At 41.1% G+C, this 24195-nt stretch overlaps 1 protein-coding gene across 1 annotated transcript in view; it reads right to left on the reverse strand.

Annotated features, from left to right (window-relative positions):
* Positions 1-24195, reverse strand: part of kcnq1.2 (potassium voltage-gated channel, KQT-like subfamily, member 1.2) — a 413878-nt gene that overhangs the window by 302940 nt on the left and 86743 nt on the right. Inside the window, exons 13-15 of the mRNA XM_061969396.2 lie at positions 21205-21258; positions 18940-19051; positions 13194-13262 (exon numbers count right to left, since the gene is read on the reverse strand). Coding sequence (XP_061825380.2) covers positions 13194-13262; positions 18940-19051; positions 21205-21258 — 235 coding nt within the window. The remainder of the gene's footprint in view (positions 1-13193; positions 13263-18939; positions 19052-21204; positions 21259-24195) is intronic.

Genomic DNA, 24195 nt, shown 5'->3' on the forward strand with positions numbered 1-24195 from the left:
CCGACGCTCCAGCGCCGTCCATTTTCAGGGCTAGTTGATTCGGCAGGTGGGTTGTTACACACTCCTTAGCGGGTTCCGACTTCCATGGCCACCGTCCTGCTGTCTATATCAACCAGGGTGAGCCCCACCCCTTTCGTGAGCGCACTGCGCGCGGAGTGACCCCTGTTACGCGCCCCCGGCAACAGGGGTGGCGGGCAGGTAAGCTGCGCGGGCGGAGCGCGCGGAGTGACCCCTGTTACGAGCCCCCGGCCACGGGGGTGGCGGGCAGGTAAGCTGCTTACCTGCTGCGCGTGACGCCGGCCGCGGCGAAGGCGGACGAGGCAGGGTGTCGGTGCGGTGGGCGCGGTGGTGACCCTGGACGTGCGTCGGGTCCTTCTCGCGGATCGCCTCAGCTACGGCTCCCGGTGGGGCCCTCTCGGGGGAAGGGGCCTCGGTCCCGGACCCCGGCGAGGCGTCCCTTCTCCGCTCCGTAAAAGTGTCCATCTCTTTTTTTTCTTTTCTTCTGTTGTGGCATATGCTGCAGGTGCCTGCTCGTTTTTCGTATGTGGGTAACAACATTTAACTATGTATATATATTTACCAATTGGTTTAACTGCCACCCGCCTGAATCTATTTAAAATCTAATTTTTTTTTATTTCAACCGCCCGACCCGACCCGACCCGCGGATAAAATCTAATTTTTTTAAATTTCATCCGCCCGATCCGCGGATAATCCGTGGACTCCGCGGTTGTGCCCGCAAACTGCGCATCTCTATCATGCAGGATTATCGTTCGTGGATAATCCAAATAATGAATGATTATAATAATTATTATCACTATCATAAGGGTAAGTCATAACAATGTAGTGATGCCTGTGTTTTGAACCTTAATCAAGGGTCCTTGAATACACCACAAATACGTGCTGTAAGATGCAAAACTGAAACTTAAACAAAACTTTGTCCGATACTACAAAAAATATGTTTAAGAGCTATCAATGATTGTTCTCACTTTGTGACATCTCTGTCGAGTGAACAATGCTGGGATGAACCGTTTTGCATTTTTGTGTCGGTTGTGTTACACATTCCTAACTTTGACCGCAAAATTGAATTCATCTGAACTTTTGTGACTGACACAATAAAATGACAGGAAAAAAAAAATCTAATCTTGTGGTCCCTGAGTGTCATGTCTGTGTGATCATGTTTTGTTTTAGTCATGTTCGGTTTTGTTTTTGGACTTTTTGTGCACTTTTGTTTGTTTTGTCACCATAGCAACCATTAGTTTTCACCTGTCACGTCACGCACCTGTTTTCACTAATCATGTCTGTAGTATTTAAGTTCATTGTTTTCAGTTTGTCTTTCTGGCGACAACCGCATTCATACCCCTGTCACACTCTGTTTACCTCTGCGCACTTCATGCCATGTCCAAATAAGTTTTTTTTGACTCATGCCACAGTTAGCGACTTTTGTTCATGTCCTTAGTTTTTTTGCCCACGTGCAAGTATTTGTTTCAATTGTCAAGTTTGTACTTCCGCCTTGTGCGCGCCTTTTGTTTGTTTCTTTTGTTATAGTAAAATTCAATATGTATTCGCCTGCAAGTCATATCTGGTCCAAATCTTTTGCACCTCGGGAGAACAAACCACGCCACAGTCCAAGTCATGACACCGAGTGGTTGTGGTGATAAACGAGCGCATAGACGTCTGTGTGAAAGTGTAGCACAAAGTCCGAGGGTAGAAACGAGCGACAGGGAGTCCACTCCACAATGTTTAGGCTCTGGAGCCCAAAGCTCTAACAGAGGCGGGAACACCGCCTGTGTGAAAGGGTACAAGGGGAAAATATTGGAACAAGGGTGTGAAGTTTCTCCTACCCTGTTGTGTATTTGAACCAAGATGTTGGCCCATCTAACCCTCACAAGGCAGTTGCTTCAAGTAGCCCCTTTCACACAGCCTGGTGTATGCCGTCTCACTGTTCTGCAGAACCAGCAACAAAGAATAAGGAACACAGAAACCTGTTAGGCTTTGGAGGTATGAGAGCTGTAACATGCCTGTGTGAATTATATTTATATAGCACTTTTCTCTAGTGACTCAAAGCACTTTTACACAGTGAAAGCCAATATCTAAGTTACATTTAAAGCAGTGTGGGTGGCACTGGGAGCAGGTGGGTAAAGTGTCTTGCCCAAGGACACAACGGTAGAGACTAGGATGGCGGAAGTGGGGATCGAACCTGGAACCCTCAAGTTGCTGGCACGGCCGCTCTACAAACCGAGCTATACCGCCCCTGTGTGAAAGGGTATTCCACAAGGCCAGGACCAGGGTGTGGCCTTTCTTTTGGCCAAAAAAACATCAAATCTACAAAGCAACTACTGCTCACAAAATAGAGAAAAAGCTGTAATGTGCATGCCAGACCAATAGATGGCAGTGCAACATGTCCTCAGCAGGCTCGTTCAACCCTAAATTCAGCACTTTTTTAATCTGTTTTCAAGCACTTCTCAAATCTAGCATGCTGCCAACTATTATAGACGAAAAATCACTTCCTTTTTAAACAATTGCCAACATTTGTCAAAAGCAGGGCCGGCCCGTGGCATAGGCCGTATAGGCAAATGCTAAGGGCGCCGTCCATCAGGGGGCGCCATGCCAGTGCCACAAATGTTGGAGAAAAAAAAAAAGAGAAAAAAAAGTTGTTACTATTATTTCTAAATACAAAAAATAATCTCACGTTAATTAAAATGCAAAGTAAAGCCTATTTAATAGAAATATTATTTGTTACAACATTACGCCCCCCCTCCTCCCCACGCACGGTGCGCCCCCTCCCTTCCCGTATCATGACTCTTTTTGGACGTCACCACATCAAAAAATCAACACAAGATGTCAAAACGGCCAAAACTGTCAGGTGCCCAGGGAAGGAAAAAGAGAAAAGAAGAGGAGAAACAAGAAAAGACAGAGGTAGCAGGTAGGTAACGTTAGCCTACATGAAATTATTTGTCTGTTACAGAATGTGATAGTAACCTGGCTTTTTAGCATTAAGCTAATGTTACATGATTCGGCAATTGCTAATCAATAAATAGCTAGTTCTGTTTTAACGTCGGGTTAATATTGTGGAGGGGGCTAAATTGTTATGGAAAATAATAATGTAACGTTAGGTAATTACAGTACTCCCACCTTACATTCCTCAGGGACATTTGTATTAGATCTTTTAAGCAGGTGTTTTTTGTTTATATTGTTATTGCCTTCTGGTTAGCTAATGTTTGCCCTGCAGGTAATAGTCACTTTTCCACCCCTTTATATATTAGGTATAGTTGTAAGTAAAAAAAAAAAAAGGTCAAAGACAAAGCTATTCGGGTTCTTGTGAGTATATACACTTCACTGCCGATGTGGGGGGGCGCCACCTAAAATCTTGCCTAGGGCGCCAGATTGATTAGGGCCGGGCCTGGTCAAAAGAGACACGGTTTAAAAAGAGACATTTTCCTGAGGACTGTAAGCTGGCAGTGCCGTGATATCTGAGTACAGTGCACAAGACACAGTGTACCAGATACAGTGTACAAGACACAGTGTACAAGATACAGTGTACAAGATACAATGTACAAGACACAGTGTACAAGATACAGTGTACAAGATACAATGTACAAGACACAGTGTACAAGATACAGTGTACAAGACAAGCATGTGGAGGCCACACAGACAAAAAGTCAATTTGTTCGGAGCAGCGTCCGCACAAAAGGCGGCGGTTGCTCGGCACACGGAGAGGCCCCCACATTAAGGGGCCAGGGGCCGTGATGCATGCGTCTCTGCCGCCACTTCCCCCCTGCGGTGCTTTCTTTATGGTTTATCTCCAGCCAGCTTGGGGAAAGAGGAAAGTAATTAAGAGCCGCCTGCAGGTGGCCAGCGCTGACTTTTACTGGTGTGAGGAAGAAGAAGAGGAGGTGGTCGGGTCACATGATGTCAGGCGCCCAAAGCTGCTGCCGTGAGAGTCGGGCTAGCAACTTGATGGAACTTTGTTTACGCCCACCTGGAATTATTATTTCAAGCAAACAAAAGTAACCCAAATACTTACAAAAACACTCATTCCTCGCCACTTTGCACAAAGAAATTGGCAATTTCACTCGAGTGCAGATTTTTTTAAAGCATCCATCCACCCATTTTCTACCGCTTGTTCCTTTAAAATCGTTTTTAATCATTTATTTTATATTGGTTGTATATGTATTTATTTTTAGTTTTTAGTCAATCATTGGTGGAGCTAAGGATAATATTTGAATATTGTTTTTAATATTGTTGTGCAGCACTTTGGAAACATTTTGTTGTTTAAATGTGTTATATAAATAAAGTGGATTGGATTGGATCTCAGCTGCATTCGGGCGGAAGGCGGCGTACACCCTGGACAAGTCGCCACCTCATCGCAGGGCTTTTTTAAAGCATGTTAAATGTATTTATTTATTCATTTTCAAGCATAAAAATGGCTACATGAACAAAAGAGATCAATACTATAGTAGTGTTGACCACTAGAGGAGATCAAACCAATCAGAGCGTGCTGTTTAGTATCGTGGCCACTGATTGGCTCAGCCTGAAGCAGCATTAATGTACTGGATTAAAGAGTGCGAAGGTGACTATTCATAATGGAAAAATAACTATTTACAAGGTCTTAAACAACGTTTTATTCTCTAGCAATGAACATATTTGATTAATAATTCCTACTTTGTGGAAAATAATTTGTCAGGCCAGGAACCAATTACTGTTTATTAATGTTAAAGAAATACAATTAAAGTAAAATTACTACTGATTGTATTGGTTGTTTTTTTTCCACAACATAAATGAACAAAAAGAATGTTGCAGGCTCGAGTTGGCCCCTAACCTGGTAAGCAGTAGAACATAAATGAATCAAATATGATTACCGTATTTTCCGCACTATTAGCCGCACCTAAAAACCACAAATTTACTCAAAAGCTGACAGTGCGGCTTATAACCCGGTGCGCTTTATATATGGATTAATATTAAGATTCATTTTCATAAAGTTTCGGTCTCGCAACTACGGTAAACAGCCGCCATCTTTTTTCCCCGTAGAAGAGGAAGTGCTTCTTCTTCTACGCAAGCAACCGCCAAGGTAAGCACCCGCCCCCATAGAACAGGAAGAGCTTCTTCTTCTACTGTAAGCAACCACCCGCCCGCGTAGAAGAAGAAAAAGCGCGCGGATATTACGTTTCATTTCCTTTGTGTGTTTACATCTGTAAAGACCACAAAATGGCTCCTACTAAGCGACAGGGTTCCGGTTCATGAAAAGACGCAATCTCTCCATCTGCACACGGACTACTATTTCACAGCAACTGCCTAAAGACTTTCAAGAAAAGCTGGCTACTTTCCGTGCATATTGGAAAAACAAGATAGCTGAAAAAAAGATCCGGCCAGAGAACATTATCAACATGGACGAGATTCCACTGACTTTTGATATTCCTGTGAACCGCACTGTGGATACAACGGGAGCACGTACGGTGAATATTCGCACCACAGGGAATGAGAAGTCATCCTTCACTGTGGTTCTAGCTTGCCATGCTAATGGCCAGAAACTTCCACCCATGGTGATATTCAAAAGGAAGACCTTGCCAAAAGAGACCTTTCCAGCCGGCGTCATCATAAAAGCTAACTCGAAAGGATGGATGGATGAAGAAAAGATGAGCGAGTGGTTAAGGTAAGTTTACGCGAAGAGGCCGGGTGGCTTTTTTCACGCAGCTCCGTCCATGTTGATATACGACTCCATGCACGCCCACATCACGCTGGTTTTAATATATTATTAAAGTTTGACTGACCTATTTGACTGTTTTTTTGACATTCCTTTAGCGCAGTTAGATGCGGCTTATAACACGGGGCGGCTTATAGGTGGACAAAGTTTTGAAATATGCCGTTCATTGAAGGCGCGGCTTATAACCCAGGGCGCCTTATGGTGCGGAAAATACGGTAATTCAATCTGATCAAATAGGCTCAAGCTTGACCCTGACACTAAACCAGATAAGTGGTAAATACAAATATACATAAATAAAATAAAATATCACCAGCATGTTGAATTGAAAAATTTAATAAAATGAACCCTAAATATTGAAGAAGTAGGAAAAAAACTTTTATTTTAGTATGGGATAAGCTTGCCACTGACCCTGGACCAAATAAGCAGAACAAAATAAAATGTAAATATTGCCAGCTTGATTGAATGAAAATTACAAGCAGTAAAAACAAAACAAAAACTTTATTTGTGCAGTGTTGAAAAATGAGAAAGCAAAACGCTTTTTTTCTTATGAAGTTTCTGTGCAATCTTGTGAACTCGAGCATGACGCACACTTTCTGTTCCTTTCAATTATTACTAAACGCACACACGGGACGTCTACGCGGGATCTTGTGTGTGCATGTTGTGGGAGGATGGCGTGCGGCACTTTCTGTTCAGACACCCGTTGATGCTTCTCTCACGCAGCCATAAAGCAACACCCATCAAGTAACAGCCATCAAGATCTTCCTCCTCACAAACCCAAACAAAGAGTGGAAAAAGTGTGTGTCAGTAGAAGAAGAAGTAGCCTGCAGCAGTATCTGGGTGGATCAGCGAGCTTCGACACCCACACAAGACCAAGGCGGCAGCGGTTTCTCCTCGGTGGCGTGACACCAGGCCTCATAACAGCTGTTTTGGGAGTGCCCAGCCCGGCTCCAGTCTGATGTCCGGCCATTAAAGCTGACTTACGAGCGCACGGAACACAAGCAGGCTCTGTCTCGCCACGCTTTCAGACAGCTAGTGCCATCCAGACAGCCAACACTTTCCAGTGGATCACCAAATGATCCCACACATTATATTTCTTTCCACAGTGATGTTGTTTACACGCACGTGTAAACACTCGCCTATGAATAACACTCACAACCATGTTGCATCACTTATTCATGTCATCCTACTATATTGTTTGTACACAAACTCCATGTTCCTCAGTAATGTGACACAGGAGGAAATAGTTACAATCGTGAAAAAATGTAAATCAAAGACTTCAACTGATTGTAATGAAATTGATATGGAAACGATAAAAAAAATTATTGAAGAGATCTCAGGACCATTAATGTATATTAGTAACCTATCATTTCAAACAGGTACATTTCCAAACAAAATGAAAATAGCTAAAGTTGCACCAATTTACAAGACTGGCGACAAACATCAATTTACAAACTATAGACCTGTTTCCTTACTTCCACAATTTTCTAAAATCATTGAAAAACTGTTCAATAACAGATTAGAGAGTTTCATAAATAAAAATAGAATACTCTAAGAAAATCAATATGGATACAGAGCTAATGTTTCAACTTCAATGGCTTTAATTGAAATTACAGAAGAAATTACCAATGCTATAGATACTAAAAAAATGTGCGGAAGCAGTTTTTATGGATCTAACTAAAGCATTTGACACAATTAATCACAATATTTTAATCAAAAAACTAGAACGATATGGCATCAGAGGGTTAGTCTTAAACTGGATAAGAAGTTATCTAATGAACAGGAAACAATACGTGAAGCTAGGCAAACACACGTCTACAACACTAAATATATCATGTGGTGTACCCCAGGGATCAATACTAGGACCCAAATTATTCAATCAATATATAAATGACATTTGTAAAGTTACAAAAGATTTAAAGTTAGTATTATTTGCGGATGATACAACAGCGTTTTGTTCAGGAGAGAACACACAGAAGATACTACAAATAATAACAGAAGAAATGAACAAATTAAAAAGATGGTTTGACAAAAACAGACTATCGTTGAATCTCAGTAAAACTAAAATAATGCTATTTGGTAACAGTAGAAGAGAAAGTCAAACACAAATACAAATAGACGGAATAGAAATTGAAAGAGTAAATGAAACCAAATTTCTAGGTATAATGATTGATGATAAATTGAACTGGAAATCTCACGTAAAAAATATACAACATAAAGTAGCAAGAAACACGTCAATAATGAATAAAGCAAAACATGTTCTAGACAAAAAAATCACTTCATATTCTCTACTGCTCACTAGTGTTACATATCTGAGTTATTGTGCAGAAATATGGGGAAATAATTACAAAAGTACACTTCATTCATTAACGGTGTTACAAAAAAGATCAGTTATAATAATACATAATGTTGGATATAGAGAACACACAAATCCTTTATTTATTCAATCAAAGACACTGAAATTCCACGACATAGTGAATTTGCAAACAGCTAAAATGATACACAAAGCAAACTATAACCTGCTAGCCAAGAATATACAACAATTCTTCTCAAAAAAAGAGGAGAAATATAATCTTAGGGAGAAATGTAATTTAAAACATTTGTATGCACGTACAACACTTAAGACCTTCAGTATATCAGTATGTGGAATTAAATGATGGAATGGATTAAGCAAAGCAATCAAACAATGTACTAATATGATCCACTTCAAGAAACTCTTCAAACTTAAAGTGTTTACAAAGTACAAAGAAGAAGAACCATGATAAACATTCTGAATTTATTTAACTCATCCATTCTTTCATTCTTTCACTCACAAAATAATCTTACTTATCTCAACATATGAAATCTAACTTACTTCACCAATTATTATTTATTTACTTATTTTTATTGTGATTACTTATGGAGTATATTGTGAATAAATTGAGAACAGGAAGTGAACAAAAGTTTTAGCAACTGTTATGTAAAAGAAAAGGGGTAGGATTAAATAAGCTCTGCTTCTTCCTACTTCTTTTCGAACATGTTGAAAAGAGAAACTGGAGATTGTGATGTATCATGTTGTATGATTGCATGTTCCAAATAAACTCAAACTCAAACTCACAGTACAATGGTAGCCTATATTGTGTACACAACTTTCCATAGTGATGATGTTTACACGTACATGCATTGCACATGTAAACACACACCTATGAATAACACTCATAATCAATGTTCCCTCTCATTTTTCATGTGTGAGCAAACGCACAAACTCCCTGAGCATTGAGTGGAGCAACATCAGACGTGCACACTGTGGCCACACCAGCAGCACACCTGGCCCACACCTGACATCATAACAATTTAAATGTTTTATTCAAATAATTGTTTTTGCCCTCTTACAATGACAATAACAAAAAAAGATGTTTTTCATGAGCTATGTGCTAGTATTGTATGTCTGGCTGCGGGTCCTAGCCTTTAAAAGAAATGTTAGCCCTTTCAGAGATGACATTAAGTTCCTGTAACTTTCTGTCTGTAAAATACATCTTTTTTATTAGCATTTATGAAATCTAGTGACAATATTTCATGAATAATATCCTTGGATTAACATTCTTAATAAATGGCAGTAAAATAAGCACACATCTGATTGAGTGTTACAACCTGGCATTTACACATTGTGTGGCGTTGGGGTTGTCCCACTTTTTGTGTGGCCATAAACGCAGCACTGGCTAAGTGCCATGAGTGCGTGTGTTGGTGCAGGTGAGACTGAGCGAGCGGCTTCTGTTGAAACCACGGATGACAAAGTTGGTTTAAGCCTGGTTTGTATGGCAGAAAATGACCAGTTTTTATAGATAACATGTTTTTTACTCATGTTTTTGGTGTGGTTACAAACAGTTTTGCTCAATAAAGTGATTGATGGAATTCCTGTCCGTAAAATGTCTCGACAGACCATAATTGAACTGTGTTGACAAAGATTGTTTTATTCATTGAGGCCACTCTTGTTGTCACCTGTCACTCACAGAGTTGCATTGCAAAATCATACAGAAGAAATTGTAATGTGTTTATTTTGTTTAAAGTTCAGGTGGGATTTTTGATTTCCTGCGCGGCATTCATTTGCTGTGCGCAGAGGACGCCTGAGCGGTGCACAATTGTGCAGGCGCGCACCTTAGAGGGACAGTTGCTTGTAACCATGTTGCATCACTTATTCATGTCATCCTACTATATTGTTTGTATACAGTACAATCCATCCATCCATCCATCCATCTTCTTCCGCTTATCCGAGGTCGGGTCGCGGGGGCAGCAGCCTAAGCAGGGAAGCCCAGACTTCCCTCTCCCCAGCCACTTTGTCCAGCTCTTCCTGTGGGACCCCGAGGCGTCCCCAGGCCAGCCGGGAGACATAGTCTTCCCAACGTGTCCTGGGTCTTCCCCGCGGCCTCCTACCGGTCGGACGTGCCCTAAACACCTCCCTAGGGAGGCGTTCGGGTGGCATCCTGACCAGATGCCCGAACCACCTCATCTGGCTCCTCTCCATGTGGAGGAGCAGCGGCTTTACTTTGAGCTCCCCCCGGATGGCAGAGCTTCTCACCCTATCTCTAAGGGAGAGCCCCGCCACCCGGCGGAGGAAACTCATTTCGGCCGCTTGTACCCGTGATCTTGTCCTTTCGGTCATAACCCAAAGCTCATGACCATAGGTGAGGATGGGAACGTAGATCGACCGGTTAAATTGAGAGCTTTGCCTTCCGGCTCAGCTCCTTCTTCACCACAACAGATGGATACAGCGTCTGCATTACTGAAGACGCCGCACCGATCCGCCTGTCGATCTCACGATCCACTCTTCCCTCACTCGTGAACAAGACTCCGAGGTACTTGAACTCCTCCACTTGGGGCAAGATCTCCTCCCCAACCCGGAGATGGCACTCCACCCTTTTCCGGGCAAGAACCATGGACTCGGACTTGGAGGTGCTTATTCTCATCCCAGTCGCTTCACACTCGGCTGCGAACCGATCCAGTGAGAGCTGAAGATCCTGGCCAGATGAAGCCATCAGGACCACATCATCTGCAAAAAGCAGAGACCTAATCCTGTAGCCACCAAACCAGATCCCCTCAACGCCTTGACTGCGCCTAGAAATTCTGTCCATAAAAGTTCAGAACAGAATGGGTGACAAAGGGCAGCCTTGGCGGAGTCCAACCCTCACTGGAAACGTGTCCGACTTACTACCGGCAATGCGGACCAAGCTCTGGCACTGATCATACAGGGAGCGGACTGCCACAATCAGACAGTCCGATACCCCGTACTCTCTGAACACTCCCCACAGGACTTCCCGAGGGACACGGTCGAATGCCTTCTCCAAGTCTACAAAACACATGTAGACTGGTTGGGCAAACTCCCATGCACCCTCAAGGACCCTGCCCAGAGTATAGAGCTGGTCCACAGTTCCACGACCAGGACGAAAACCACACTGTTCCTCCTGAATCCGAGGTTCGACTATCCGGTACAATGGTAGCCTATATTGTGTATACAACTTTCCATAGTGATGATGTTTACACGCACATGCACCGCACGTGTAAACACTCGTTTTTACGATCAACCAAACTTGAGGGGAGCACTTAAGGTTAAAAAAAATTTAATTTTATATTGGTTTTGAATGCATGCTTTCATTTTTTCAGCCCACAGTGGAAAAAGTTTAGCCTCTCCTGATATACAGTAGAGTCATTTATATTATCTTACAATTATAACAAAGAACAGCATAGAGGATTGCTGGTTAATTGGTTAACTATGGTTATGGGTTTCTTAGATGTGAAAACTCACTTTACTAATGTTTTGGAGTGCATGAAAAGGGGGAAAGGAAAATGTGTCATTATTTGCCTACATGGTCATTTATCAACAACACAACAACAATGTTGAGTACCTCAACTTACAAATCATTTGAGACACGAGCAGTCTTTGAAGCCCAACCAGCCGCCGGTTGAAGTAGTATTTTTCACAGGGTTGTGCCTTTTGAGCAATACAGACTTGATCTATGGTTACACCTGGCTGGTCCAAACATGAGATTTGATTGGACATTTGACAGGGGTGTTGCAGCGCCGCTCAGAGATCGACACAATCCTGCCATCCAACCATCGAACAGTGAAGGTTAGAACAAAGGAGAAGACACTAACAACCTAATCAGAGAAACAATCCATTAAAAACATGTCCCGCTGATTAGTCGACCCGGTGAGTCCGTCCCACTGCAGCGAAGGAGGCATGTATCCATAAAACTATTGAGAAGTTGCAGATGTTTGACATGTTTGTTCAGTCTCGTCCCAACTCAACGGGATAGTACCTTTGATGCACAGACATACATACCACTTTTTGTTCACTCTGACCTCTCCGGTGCATCACTCGCAAATGTCCGTGTGGAACATTAACAACCATTCCCTGGTTCTTAGTGTTACACGACGAAGAAGCAACTGTAGGAAACACCTACAAAAGCCTGTTCCCCAAAGTACATACTGAATAAAGTTATTCCATTACCACATACAACTGCTGTAGTAGTTTGTAGCACTTGATATTGTAATGTGTTTCAAACAATAGTTCCCATCTAAAAGTTCCTACTCTTTTTAAAAGGTATCTTACGTGATGAACTTGTGCTGTTTTGGGAATGCCAAGTATGGATTCAATTCATTTCAACTGATTTGAGATGCGAGTGTTTGGAGTTAGGAGCTGGGTCGTGGAACGCAATGTGCTGGTAAGTCCAGGAAACACTGTCATAGCAATTAGGAACAAACTGCTCAGTCAGCATTTTTAAAGCGCATGCAGAGTCAATAAAGTTGCTGAATGCTGACACGTCAAATGCAAATACTGCCACCCTGTGGAGGTGACTAAACTAGGTATCAAGCGGTTGCCTACAGCCACAGTTGTTTCCCTCACCCAGGGCTGGTTAGAGATTCTGGCAGTTTTTGAAATGGGCCGCTAAGGATGAAAAAAGATGCACATACATTTGTGCTGAGCGCTCATTTTCTGATTAGGTCGGAATATGTGGCTCACGTGTGGCCTCATGGCGCCATTGGAGCTAGAACCGCCAGTGGAAACACACCCCGAGCACATAAAGAAGACTGCTTGGTTCATTGGCACATTTACAGTACACTATATTGCTTTAAATGATCATTTGTGCTATTTCCTACTTTGTATAAGACTTTTCAACAATGACTGGTTTGTTCTCCACAGAAGTGACCAATCAAAATGTCTAACCCCGCACCTTTAGGTACGACACCATTATGGTCGCTATAAGCCAACAGAAGGCCGTCAAAAACAGAGCAGATTGACCAAGTGCATCTCGTGCAAAACAGCAACAAACTGCTTTGGTGACGACTCAAGATCAAACATGGCTGGGATTCTTTTACTAAAGCAAACGCTGCAAAGCTAGAAATCTTCCTAACTACGCACACCAGTGTGGATTGGAACGGCTGCAAGATGAAGACCAGAGCGCTTGGAAGCTGAGAGCGAGTACAGTACCTTGTGGAGTTGAGGTGTTCAGTACAGTACCTTGTGCAGTTGAGGTGGTGTGTGGAGAAAGAGTCCTGGACCGAGGCCACGAAGGGACAGCTCAGAAGACTGCAAAGCAAAGAGAGACAAGTTCAGAACTCTCCTTTAACTACCTTTAGGATGGTCTGCATTTAACAGAGAAGCACTATTTGACGTGGAAGACGCAGGTCGGATACTTTCTCTTAGGAACACAATGACTGCATTTCATTTCAGAGCTTTAGAGAATATGGATGTGGAGGGGGGGCGTGGCCTGCAGGCCTGCCGCGGAACGGGGTGCGTCAGGACCGGCCTCGAAGACAGCGACAGGTGCGTAGATGGCCCAGGTGGGCCTTGTTATCGAATCACCTGTCGCCTTTATTAGCAGCAGCCGTGATGAGACGAGTAGTGGGAGTTGGAGGTGCTGCTGAGAGACACAGGCGCAGAAAAGACACTTTGCTGAAAAGCAAAAGATTTTGCACTAGTGATGTGCGTCGAGCTCATAGAGCAAAACCCTGTGTCGGTGCGCGTACCGCTTTTAGAAAGTCACGTGACCGATCATGAGCTGTTTTGGTCACGTGAGCGATACGCCAACTGTGTCGCACTGACGCCTCCTCTGTGCCCTGTGAGCGGCTCTTTTCTACAGCCGGAGAAATAATAACTAAGAAGAGAAATCGTCTAAAATGTAATACGTCGGAAAAACTTTTTTTTTTTTATAAAAATGTGTAAAAAAATAAAATTAAAACAATTCCCAGTCCACAATCATCCACAACACGTTCTCTTAGATTTCCATGTTATGATACATGTTCACATTATTTATTGACTGTATCTAAAAAAGACAAAAATATATTTTTATTTAAATGAAGATATGAAATAATCCTAAATGACTTGGTTTATATTATTGTATATACTAGGGCAGGGGTCACCAACGCGGTGCCCGCGGTCACCAGGTAGCCCGTAAGGACCAGATCAGTCGCCCGCTGGCCTGTTCTAAAAATAGCTCAAAGAGCAGCACTTACCAGTGAGCTGCCTCTATTTTTTAAATTGTATTTATTTACTAGCAAGCTGGTCTCGCTTTGATCGACATTTTTAATTTTAAAAGAGACAAAACTCAAATAGAATTTGAAAATCCAAGAAAATATTTTAAAGACTTGGTCTTCACTTGGAATAAGCGGTAGAAAATGGATGGATGGATGGGTCTTCACTTGTTTAAATAAATTCATTTATTTTTTAATTTGCTTCTTATTACTTTTAGAAATACAATTTTAGAGAAAAAAATACAACCTTAAAAATGATTTTAGGATTTTTAAACAAATATACCTTTTTACCTTTTAAATTTCTTCCTCTTCTTTCCTGACAATTTAAATCAATGTTCAAGTAATTTTTTTTTTTTATTGTAAAGAATAATAGATATTTTAGCTTCTGTTTTTTCGACGAAGAATATTTGTGAAATATTTCTTCAAACTTACTATGATTAAAATTCAAAAAAATTATTCTGGCAAATCTACAAAATCTGTAGAATCAAATTTAAATCTTATTTCAAAGTATTTTGAATTTCTTTTAAAATTTTTGTTCTGGAAAATCTAGAAGAAATACTGATTTGTCTTTGTTAGAAATATAGCTTGGTCCAATTTGTTAAATATTCTAACAAAGTGCAGAATAGATTTTAACCAATTTAAAACATGTCATCAAAATTCTAAAATGTATCTTAATCAGGAAAAATTACTAATGATGTTCCATAAATTATTTTTTTTATTTTTTCAAAAAGATTCAAATAAGTTAGTTTTTCTCCTCTTTTTGTCGGTTGAATTTTGAATTATAAAGAGTCGAAATTGAAGATAAACTATGTTTCAAAATTTTATTTTAAATTTTTTCTTGTTTTCTCCTCTTTTAAACCGTTCAATTAAGTGTTTTTTTCATCATTTATTCTCTACAAAAAACCTTCCGTAAAAGGAAAAAAAAAAATGTACGACGGAATGACAGACAGAGATACCCATTTTTTTATATATATAAATGTATTTATTTAGCTATTCTTGTTTAAATCACACTTACGTGTAACTTACAAATGACAATATATTTATTTATTTAAGTGTGTATCAAACTGGTAGCCCTTCGCATTAATCAGTACCCAAGAAGTAGTTTTTGGTTTCAAAAAGGTTGGTGACCCCTGTACTAGGGCATCAAATCAGTGTCAGTTGAGTCGGTCCATAGGTTGCCTGTAGGGATTTTTAATGTCCAGCAGATGTCAGTATTTAGTGACACAGTATCGACACAGTATCAATACACTTTTGCAATGTGTCGAAACGCTTCATGACGCCTCATCAACCCATCACTACTTTGCACCATTTGAGGAAAATAAAACAGTGTTATACTCAGAAAAAATAAATAAATAAAATCAAAAAATTGTAGAGGTTGCCCTCTAGTGGATTCTTCAGACCACCACACACTGCCAGGAAAGCCCGGAATTCTGGGTACAACACTGTTTTATTTTCCTCAAATGTTGCAAAGTCTTTTGCTTTTCAGCAAAGTGTCTTTTCTGCATCTGTGTCTCTCATCAGCACCTCCAACTCCCACTACTCGTCTCATCACGGCTGCTGCTAATAAAGGAGACAGGTGATTAGATAACAAGGCCCACCCGGGCCGTCTACGCACCTGTCGTTGTCTTCGAGGCTGGTCCTGACACACCCAGGTCCGCGGCAGGCCCGCAGGCCACGCCCCCCTCCACAATGGAGTTAAAATGCAAAGGTAAGGAGGAGAGTTAGTGGGTGAGACAAGTTAGTTAGAGGGTGAGACAAGTTAGTTAGTGGGTGAGACAAGGACACACCAGGATGACAAAGCAAAGACGGATTTGGAACATATTTGACATGTATTTCTATGAAGCACAATGTCTCCTGGTTTTACTGCATCTTGTATTTGAGATGGTTTCCAGGGTCGGTGAAAGAAGTGCTCAACTTCAGCCTAAATCCTTTCAGTCTGGAAAATGATCAATTCATGAATTCATGGATGTAAAAACTGTTTGTTTATTTTGTTGACCACTGACCGAAGAAATAATCAACTAATCTAAACAATATGTGCAAACGCAGATCAGATTTCATTTTAAAAAAAAACAATCAGTATAACACGTATTAATTTTAAAAACAAAATAAAGAAACAAATAAAGAAAATATAGCACTTGTTAAGAGTAAACACAGGTACAATTTACCATGAATTGATGAACGTGGACTTAAACAAGAGTAAAAACTTATTGGGGTGTTACCATTTAGTGGTCAATTGTAGGGAATATGTACTGTACTGTGCAATCTACTAATAAAAGTCTCAATCAATCAATCAATTCTAAAAGCAAATATGAATACGACAACAACAGGTCAGTAAAAAAGAGAAAAAGAGCAAATAGAGCCGAGAGTGGAGTGGGCTCTCTTGCTTGCTTTGTTGGGTCTGCTCCTGTCTCTGGCCACCCCAGCAGAGGATGGCGTGGAACATCGCAGAGACCACCACAGTGTGTGTGGGTGTTGAAATTATGTTTTTCTTTGCTTGCTTGTCTATGCATGGTGCAATCATGTGTGCACAATGTATATTAGTGCTTCATTATTTTGACTTTTGTAGAAGTGTCACTGCTGGAGTGGCAGCTGGTTGCATCAACTCTGCTCTTTCAATGTTTTTAATGTCCTTTGTGTTCTTTCATGTTTCCCCCTCATACACACGTTTATCACAATCAGAATAGTTTTATTGCCAGACTTGTCTAGGGGGTACCCCACCTTCTGCCCAAATGCAGCTGAGATAGGCTCCAGCACCCCTCGTGACCCCAAACGGGACAAGCGGTAAAAAAATGGATGGATGGATGGATGTTTGAGAATGGGTTCACAAACTAGGAATTTGTCTTGGTACAATCGTGCAACATAAAACAAATATAACACATTATGTGTGCCATGCTATGGCTGTGAGTTGTTTTCCCCCCTGGCTGGCCTCAGTCGGGACCCCTCTGCCGGGGCCCAGGCTAAGACAGATTTTTTTTTTTTTTTACCCGTTCCTCACCTTTTTATTAAGGGGCGGCGGAAATTGTCAGAGCCGTCAGCGATCCTGTTCTGTCTCCCTGTAATGTTTGATCCTGTTCCGTCTTCCTGTAATATTTGATCCTATTCTGTCTCCCTGTAATGTTTGACCCTGTTCTGTCTCCCTGTAATGTTTGATCCTGTTCTGTCTCCCTGAAATGTTTGATCCTGTTATGTCTCCCTGTAATGTTTGATCCTGTTCTGTCTCCCTGTAATGTTTAATCCTGTTCTGTCTCCTTGTAATGTTTGATCCTGTTCTGTCTCCCTGTAATGTTTAATCCTGTTCTGTCTCCCTGTAATGTTTAATCCTGTTCTGTCTCCTTGTAATGTTTGATCCTGTTCTGTCTCCCTGAAATGTTTGATCCTGTTATGTCTCCCTGTAATGTTTGATCCCGTTCTGTCTCCCTGTAATGTTTGATCCCGTTCTGTCGCCCTGTAATGTTTGATCCTGTTCTGTCTCCCTGTAATGTTTGATCCTGTTCTGTCTCCCTGTAATATTTGATCCTGTTCTGTCTCCCTGTAATGTTTGACCCTGTTCTGTCTCCCTGTAATGTCTGATCCTGTTCTGTCTCCCTGTAATGTTTGATCCCGTTCTGTCTCCCTGTAATATTTGATCCTGTTCTGTCTCCCTGTAATGTTTGACCCTGTTCTGTCTCCCTGTAATGTCTGATCCTGTTCTGTCTCCCTGTAATGTTTGATCCCATTCTGTCTCCCTGTAATGTTTGATCCTGTTCTGTCTCCCTGTAATGTTTGATCCTGTTCTGTCTCCCTGTAATGTTTAATCCTGTTCCGTCTCCCTGTAATGTTTGATCCCATTCTGTCTCCCTGTAATGTTTGATCCCGTTCTGTCTCCCTGTAATGTTTGATCCCGTTCTGTTGCCCTGTAATGTTTGATCCCGTTCTGTCTCCCTGTAATGTCTGATCCTGTTCTGTCTCCCTGTAATGTTTGATCCCGTGTCCGCCCTGAGATCGGTAGGTTGTGTGTTCAAACCCCGGCCGAGTCATACCAAAGACTATAAAAAAAATGGGACCCATTACCTCCCTGCTTGGCACTCAGCATCAAGGGTTGGAATTGGGGGTTAAATCACCAAAAATGATTCCCGGGCGCGGCACCGCTGCTGCCCACTGCTCCCCTCACCTCCCAGGGGGTGAACAAGGGGATGAGTCAAATGCAGAGGACAAATTTCACCACACCTAGTGTGTGTGTGACAATCATTGGTACTTTAACTTTAACTTTAACTTCTGTCTCCCTGTAATGTTTGATCCTGTTCTGTCTCCCTGTAATGTCTGATCCTGTTCTGTCTCCCTGTAATGTTTGATCCTGTTCTGTCTCCCTGTAATGTTTGTCTGCTCTTGAATGGGAATGTGTTGAAAATGTTAATTTCCCCTCGGGGATTAATAAAGTGATTCTGATATTTTCTTCAGTCCAAGCCCACTATTGTTCTTTAAACGTTCATACTTACAGGTGGACATCTCCTACTCCTGCTTAACACTGACTACTTTTAAAAGGACACAACATTGACTTTAAGAAAAAGCAGGCTTTGCTACACATTTAAATAAAGTTACAGACATTTGATCATTGTTTTGTTTTGTTTGCATCATATTTTGTCATGAACATGTTAGACTTTATGGATGGATGTCACACACAAACAGGAAAAGGGTTGACGAGAAGAAAGGGGAATTGGTCCGTATTGTGGTGACGGTGAGGAGGCGGGACTTACTGTGCGTTGTCCGTCATCACAGAGAGTGGAATGTCCTCCGTCACGCAGTCCAGCTCGTCATTGAGGCTGCTGGCGCGGGTGAAGTCCATTCGGTCGTCGTGGTTTCTCTTCACTGGAAGTAGTAAAGGAAACAGAAGAGAGTAAAAAGCTGTGCCAACAAAAACATAAATGTGCAACATTAATGCTAATGTTAGCGCTGACAAGGTTAGAATACAATAAGCTCTATTGTTGTCGTACATGATGAAGTTGTGGATTCAGCATTTGTGTTGCAGTCAAAAATAGAGATGTCCCATAACAACAAATATATATATTGCTTGATATCATCCACTTGACTCTAAAATCTCCGGTAAAATTCCTAGCGTTTACTTGTGCAAAATCCACAGCCAGTTAACATCTAAATGTCTGCCAATAAGCGCACAGTCAGTCTTTTGTTGTATTTTATTGAACTCTTTTACTAAAAAGGTAAACAAAGTAGGCTATCAGCTACTAGGAGCTAGCAGCTACGCAACAGCTAAGCACACAATAGCGCACAAGCTACAATTCATTGAACAATATTGCAGTCTAAAACGACACAATTCTCAGCATAAACAAGCATCAAATATTCATAGTTGCATATTACTTAGACACAGAGCAAGTATCCAGAATCTAGTACTGTGAATTGATGAACGTGGACTTAAACAAGAGTAAAAACTTATTGGGGTGTTACCATTTAGTGGTCAATTGTAGGGAATATGTACTGTACTGTGCAATCTACTAATAAAAGTCTCAATCAATCAATCAAAATGCATCATTCAACCCAATTATTGCAAACCAAAAACAAATCAACTCTCCACTTCAACAGCATAAATAATAATAATAATTAAAGCTGCAAGCAGAGCAGCGTTGGTCGGGCCCGCATATTTGGCAGCTGCTAGTCCTAAGTGTCCCAATACTTTTGTCCAGTTTTAGTCCTAAGTGTCCCAATACTTTGGTCAAGTTGTAGTCCTAAGAGTCCCAATAATTTTGTCCAGTGTAGGTGTCCCAATACTTTTGTCCAGTGGTAGTCCTAAGTGTCCCAATACTTTTGTCCAGTTTAAGTCCTAAGTGTCCCAATACTTTTGTCTAGTGGTAGTCCGAAGTGTCCCAATACTTTTGTCCAGTTCACGTCCCAAGTGTCCCAATACTTTTTTCCAGTTTTAGTCCTAAGTGTCCCAATACTTTTGTCCCGTGGTAGTCCGAAGTTTCCCAATACTTATGTCAAGTTTTAGTCCTCAGTGTCCCAATACTTTCGTCAAGTTTTAGTCCTAAGTGTCCCAAAACTTTTGTCCAGTTTTAGTCCTAAGTGTCCCAATACTTTTGTCCAGTTGTAGTCCTAAGTGTCCCAATACTTTTGTCCAGTGTACGCGTCCCAATAGTTTTGTCCACTGGTAGTCTTTTGAAGCCGAAACAACAAACATGCTCAGAGGAGATAATGTTTGAAGACAGGTGACCGGTTTCTACAAACATTTTGTTTTGAAGGGGGAATTGCAAACTTCCTGTACATTTTTGCTGAAGGATGTCAATCTATGAAATGTAGGTCTAAGTGAGACCTACATAGAGTTGAGTGAGAGTTACAGGCAGTTTTGTCATTTTTTTCTTCCGAGGAGCAGTTTTTTCTGCGTTTTATTCCAAAATTGCGAGAGCGCAATTTTGAGATTTGGGGTTGAGTTTTTTTTATTAGATCGCAATTTTTGCCAGTCCTGATGTGTGTGTTTAGTTCGGTGAGTTTTGAAGCATGTTAAGGGGGTCAAATTACAGCTCAAAGAGGCAAAAGTGACTGTTTTTAGTACATTTTTGTCTTGAAGGGGGAATTGCCAACTTCCTGTTGATTTCTGCCCAAGAATGTACAATTAGGAAATCTAGGTCTAAGTCAGACCTACATAGAGGTTTTTGTTTCATGTCTCTCCGACCTTCCTAGTGGGAGATACAGGCAGTCTAGTTGTTTTTTTTTCCTAGGGGGCGCTAGAGCGCAATTTTGAGTTTTGGGGTTCGTTTTTTTTATTAAAAGGCAATTTTCGCAGGTCCTGATGTGTGGGTCAAATATGGTGAGTTTTGAAGCATGTTAAGTGGGTCAAATTACAGCTCAAAGAGGCGGTCGGTATACAATAATAGATCATTCCAAAAGTCTATTTATTGTGTATTTGATTGGCTATGGAGGGATTGTGCTTGAAAAGGAAAAAAATGCATTTTAGTGTACAGTATTTAAGAACTTTTTGGTTTTGTTTTAAGAGTGAAGAAGAAAGATACCTGGAGAGGAAGGGCAGCTGAGCGTGAAAGAAGACCAAGAATGATGACAGGAGCCTGCAGGGGTCGTGCATGTAAAACATATGAAAGGGAAATAAAAGGTTGGCAAATTTAAGACATTGTTTATTTATGCTGTCAGACAGACAAGCAAACAATGGCCACTTTGTCTCTCTCTCTCTCTTTCTCTCTCTCTCTCTCTCTCTCTCTCTCTTTCTCTCTCTCTCTCTCTCTCTCATGCCCGTCTAGGCGCACACTGTCCTCAGTCAAAGAAAAGGGGTAAAAAAAGGAGGCAGGAGCCCAGTTTGAGTCTCTTTGCTTGGCACTGCTTTAATAATGAGGACAAAAGGCCCGCCAAGTCTAAATCAAATACTGCCTGGACAACAAGAAAGAGGCAGGAGAGCTAATGATTAACTCCAAGAAGGGAAAAAAAAAGGATATTGGTTTAGCCAGAGCATGACCCAGCTGTAAAATGTTGCTATTGTTTACATCACACCTGGGAAAATGTTGCTATTGTTTACATCACACCTGGAAAAATGTTGCTATTGTTTACATCACACCTGGGAAAATGTTGCTATTGTTTACGTCAAACCTGGGAAAATGTTGCTATTGTTTACATCTCACCTGGGAAAATGTTACTATTGTTTACGTCACACCTGGGAAAATGTTGTTATTGTTTACATCACACCTGGGAAAATGTTGCTATTGTTTATTTCACACCTGGGAAAATGTTGCTATTGTTTACGTCACACCTGGGAAAATGTTGCTATTGTTTACGTCACACCTGGGAAAATGTTGCTATTGTTTACATCACACCTGGGAAAATGTTGCTATTGTTTACGGCTCACCTGGGAAAACGTTGCTATTGTTTACGTCACACCTGGGAAAATGTTGCTATTGTTTACGTCACACCTGGGAAAATGTTGCTATTGTTTACATCACACCTGGGAAAATGTTGCTATTGATTACGGCACACCTGGGAAAATGTTGCTATTGTTTACATCACACCTGGGAAAATGTTGCTATTGTTTACATCACACCTGGGAAAATGTTGCTATTGTTTACATCACACCTAGGAAAATGTTGCTATTGTTTACATCTCACCTGGGAAAATGGTGCTATTGTTTACATCACACCTGGGAAAATGTTGCTATTGTTGACATCACACCTGGGAAAATGTTGCTATTGTTTACATCACACCTGGGAAAATGTTGCTATTGTTTACATCTCACCTGGGAAAATGGTGCTATTGTTTACATCACACCTGGGAAAATGTTGCTATTGTTTACATCACACCTGGGAAAATGTTGCTATTGTTTACATCACACCTGGGAAAATGTTGCTATTGTTTACGGCACACCTGGGAAAATGTTGCTATTGTTTACATCTCACCTGGGAAAATGTTGCTATTGTTTACATCACACCTGGGAAAATGTTGCTATTGTTTACATCACACCTGGGCAAATGTTGTTATTGTTTACATCACACCTGGGAAAATGTTGCTATTGTTTACATCACACCTGGGAAAATGTTGCTATTGTTTACGTCACACCTGGGAAAATGTTGCTATCGTTTACGTCACACCTGGGAAAATGTTGCTATTGTTTACGTCACACCTGGGAAAACGTTGCTATTGTTTACGTCACACCTGGGAAAATGTTGCTATTGTTTATGTCACACCTGGGAAAATGTTGCTATTGTTTACATCACACCTGGGAAAATGTTGCTATTGTTAAAAACTCAACTGGGAAAACGTTGTTATTGTTTACATCACACCTGGGAAAATGTTGCTATTGTTTACATCACACCTGGGAAAATGTTGCTATTGTTTACGTCACACCTGGGAAAATGTTGCTATTGTTTACATCACACCTGGGAAAATGTTGCTATTGTTTACGGCACACCTGGGAAAATTAAACTAAGCTTTTCAATCTGGCTCGCCGGACATTCCCAAATCATTTGTTTAGATCTTTAAGATGGAAAGTCTAGCTGCCATTATGATGTTTCACCCCAAGTCTTGAACTATACTAAGTATTTCAAGGGTTGGAATCCCCATTTTTGCATGATATACTAGTTACTATGGTCATCTAATGAGTTACTATGGTCATCTAATGAGTTATTATGGTCATCTAATGAGTTACTATGGTCATCTAATTAGTTACTATGGTCATTTAATTAGTTACTATGGTCATCTAATTAGTTACTATGGTCATCTAATGAGTTATTATGGTAATCTACTTAGTTCCTATGGACATCTAATTAGTTACTACGGTCATCTAATGAGTTCTTATGGTCATCTAGTTAGTTACTATTGTCATCTAATTAGTTATTATGTCTTCCGGCTGGCTTGGGAACACCTCGGGGTCCCACAGGAAGAGCTGGACGAAGTGGCTGGGGAGAGGGAAGTCTGGGCTTCCCTGCTTAGGCTGCTGCCCCCGCGACCCGACCTCGGATAAGCGGAAGAAGATGGATGGATGGATGGATGGTCATGTAATTAGGTATATGGTCATGTAATTAGTTCTTATGGTCATGTAATTAGGTATATGGTCATGTAATTAGTTCTTATGGTCATGTAATTAGGTATATGGTAATGTAAGTGACAGCAGCTCAGACGAGGTACCAAGCAGTGTGGGTGGGGAGTGTTTCCACAGAGTGTGAAATGTGGGTGTCAGGGACAGACGTGGAAGGAGATTTTGACAACAAAGTTGTAAATCTTAGTGATATATCACATATATCAGATTGTAGGTGGGCTTTTTTTTTTTAAATCTTTGCGTTCATATTTCGCTGTTTGTTGCATTTTTGTTGTGTTTGTCTTGATTGTAAAATATGTGGATTGAGAGGTGGTGTGACGTTCATATGCTGTCAATATTCAGTGTTTTATCCTTCATAGTTAATATTGTAAATCCCATATTATTTATGTTCATGTACATTCTGGGTGTCTCATTTAGTTAAAAAAATTACAATTCCATTTGGGTTTTTTAGACGGTCTGTCATAAC

Source organism: Nerophis lumbriciformis, linkage group LG10, assembly GCF_033978685.3.
Source record: "Nerophis lumbriciformis linkage group LG10, RoL_Nlum_v2.1, whole genome shotgun sequence".
Lineage (NCBI taxonomy): Eukaryota > Metazoa > Chordata > Actinopteri > Syngnathiformes > Syngnathidae > Nerophis > Nerophis lumbriciformis.